We start from the raw sequence: 3,552 nt of genomic DNA on the forward strand, positions 1-3,552 counted from the left end.
CAACCATTAACTTTCATGTCATTTAGTTTACAAATTTTATCTACAAATCTAGTCTCTTTAACATTACACTAAAATAAATATGACAAACAATATTCCCTTGTCTGTTTTTCTCTTTTTTTCTGTGTTGCATGAAGATTGGGTGTTCATCAATTTATAACCATTAAACAACACATCTTTCAACGGGCTCTGCTTGTCGTTTCCACTGCATGCATGCATCATTCACATCGAGTCTCGGTTATCTTTCTGCATGCGTTCAGGCCATTCAAACAAGTATTAATTTTGTACACAGAAAATTACAACGTCCCACTCCTATTTCCCCCTATATAAACTCCACATCTCACCGACTCACTCAGCATCTAGTAAAAGCACCACCAAATTATTAAACCATCCTTTGACTTTTGTACGCAAAAGCTATGGCTAGCCCTAAGGTGGTTTGTGTTTTCTTAATGTGCATAGTGCTGGCCGCACCCTTGATCACTGGAGCAGCACTCACATGTGGCCAGATTAAAGTCGGTCTTGCGCCTTGCCTGGCCTACCTCCAGAATGGTGGCTCCCCCACTCCAGGCTGCTGCAGGGGCATCAAAGGCCTGGTCAGCTCAGCCACGACCACAGCTGATCGACAGAATGCTTGCAACTGCTTGAAAACAGTTGCTGCCCAAATCAAAACTATTAAACAAGCCAACGCGGCTAAACTCCCTTCCTTATGTGGCGCCAACATTCCCTACAAGATCAGCACCTCTACTAACTGCGCCAGGTAAATTTTTCCATCAAATGATGTGCTAATTACTTTTCGCTATTTAAAACAAGCGCACAAATTTGATAATCCTAGCATATTTTATTTTGTAATACACTAAGCCTTTAAATATAAATCTGTTTTTTATCCCCTTGTTTTGGTTACTAAAAGTAATTTTTTCGTTATTTGCAGTGTGAAGTGAAGATCAGGTCGATCTGGATGAGCATCTAGCTAGATAATAGAATATGATAGTAGTAGGTAGCTAGTCTACCTTAAGAATAAGGGATGAGTATTGAGTTGTTTTGAGCTCTTTCACCTTTATTGCATGTCACCGATATCAGTTAGTTGTCGTTGTATGTGATAATGACTCTGACCATCTTTAACAAGGCATCTATATATTCTACTTAAATATTTGATTTAATCTCATTAGTCTTCTTTTAATTAATTTCCCCCCACCCCTCCCCCAGGCCCCCTCCAGGGATAAACTTTAATCTCGTTTCAAGACTCAGTTCCCATACTAATGATGTATGTAGGGGTGGAAAAAAAAATACCAAATATCCCAAATCAAACCGAAAAATTCTCGAAACCAAACCGAAAAAAATACCAAACCAAAAATCACAAAATGTTCGGTACCCAATACCAAACCAACTGAAAATTTCGGTACGGGAATCGGTTTCAAGTTTTAGTTTTTTTGATATTCCCAAACCGAACCGAAATAAAAAAAAAATATTTAATTTTTAAATATATATTTAGAATTATAACAGCCGTCGGATTCGGTTGAGATTTAATCTCAACTATTGAATCTATCAAACCCTAGTACATTACACTATGTCTTCGTCTCTCTCGACACTCACCTCACACTGCACCCACTCTCTGTCACTTTCACCGCTTGCCTCACTCGTCAGACTCAAACCCTCACCTCACCACCCTCGTCGTCGAATCACGGCCATTGGCACCGCTCTCCTTCTCAATCTCTCAGTCTTTCAGTCTCTCTCGATTCAAGTCATCCAGTGCATTGTGCAAATCTCCTCCAAATCAGGTAAATGTTTGAATTAATTTAAGGTTGTCTCTTCGTTTTTGAATCCGACCACACAAGTGACTCACCTAGGGGTGGGCACTTGAACCCGAAACTGAAATCGAAACACGAACCAAATCGAACCGCACCGAATGGTTTGGTTTTGAGGTTTCAAAATGGTTTCGATTTGAAACCAAACTGAATGTGGAAAAACAATTTGATTTCGGTTTCGGCCATTTGAAACCGAACTGAAACCGAAGCCGCATAAATTTATTAAATATTAAATTCTAATTGGTCATTTCATTGAGTCCATACATTTAGTATGGACTCAACCATATTCATGCCTCAATCCAGTTCAATTGAATGTCACTTAGTCATTAGATGTTTACCTTGTTTTTATTTGTCCTATATTTTGTATAGAGACACCCGGTGCTCTGGTGGATTTGTTGTGTGTGTATAGATGTCAATTGCTAAACGTACGACCTCAAACTCTCTGTACGCTATGAAATTAGAAGAGGAAAATGATTCCCTTGACACTATCATCAGACAAGCTGCAGAAGAGCCATCTATTTCTTTCTCAAGGGCCGGGATAGCCCAGTCTCCTGGATTCAACTACTTCATGCCTTAGACCAACAAGGTACTAGAAGACATGCAAAATGAAAAACAAATAGTAAATGTTGCTCATAGAAGAAAATTGAAGTGTATATAAAAGGAAAATGAAATGAGATACAACTAGGTAACCATAATAGCTTTTTCAAACAATGAAACCGCACCAAAACCGTTTAAAACCAAACTGAACCAAACCAAATGGTTTGGTTTCATTTCGGTTTTAGCCTCAAAACCACACCGAACCAAACCGCAAAAACTTACTGTTTTGGTTTTGGTTTCACTTAAAACTGCACCAAACCAAACCGCACCTACCCCTAGACTCACTTGAGTCACATCTCTCTAGACAATCACCACCTCTCTGATCGCTCTTTCAGTCTCTCTCAACTTCTCATCCCTCACAGAGCCACATTGGATGAGCCTTCCTTCACGAATCATGGCCAGTGCCGCTATCATTCTCAGTCTCTCTTAATTCAAGTCTCCAGTGCAAATCTCCCCCAAATCAGGTAAATGTTTGAATTAATTTAGGGTTGGAATTCAAGATTAGGGTTTGTGAAATTTAGCACTTGGAAGATTGAGTATACTGAATACTGAGGGTTTAGGGGTTGAATTGGTGGTTGGAATTCGAGATTAGGGTTTCGAGATGTTTGTAATGCAGCACCATAAATGTATTTGCAGTTTGTTTAGTGGATCTTTTATATATGAAGATGTTGAACTGATGAACTTTCAAATACCCACATAATTTCTTAATGTTTCTTTTATATATGAAGATGATGAACTGATGAAGATATTGAACTGATGAACTGTTAATACTTAGGCAATCCCGTATTGTCCCAAAAGCCTAATAATATTTCGGAAATCCTGAATTGTCCTGAAATCTGGAAAATATTTCAGGATTCCCAAAAATTTGGTTTGGGATCGGTCTTGAAATTGGGATTCCCGAAAATTTCAGTTTGGGAATCGGGACAAGGGTTTCAGTTCGGTATCCCATACCAAACCAGCCCTATATGTACATGACAAATTATTTCCCGACGCAAAAGAAGAAAAAAAACGAAGAGTAAAATTGAAGAAATTTAGGATTCCACCATATAACCAATTAGCAATATGGGGAGTAGTCCAACTTCTTATAAGCCTATGCAAGGTCCATCCTCCCATCAATGTGAGACTCATTCTCAACACACCCTTTCACGTGTGGCGA

The 3,552-nt window shown here is 38.9% G+C and overlaps 1 protein-coding gene across 1 annotated transcript; it reads left to right on the forward strand.

Annotated features, from left to right (window-relative positions):
• The first annotated feature begins 413 nt into the window (after window positions 1-413).
• On the forward strand, window positions 414-935 carry LOC103450746 (non-specific lipid-transfer protein-like). Its single transcript, XM_008390121.4, has 2 exons — window positions 414-754; window positions 926-935. Exons 1-2 carry the CDS (start codon window positions 414-416, stop codon window positions 933-935), a joined length of 351 nt encoding a protein of 116 aa, XP_008388343.4.
• Window positions 936-3,552: the final 2,617 nt, after the last annotated feature.

This window comes from Malus domestica, chromosome 12 (assembly GCF_042453785.1).
Source record: "Malus domestica chromosome 12, GDT2T_hap1".
NCBI classification, from domain to species: Eukaryota; Viridiplantae; Streptophyta; class Magnoliopsida; order Rosales; family Rosaceae; genus Malus; species Malus domestica.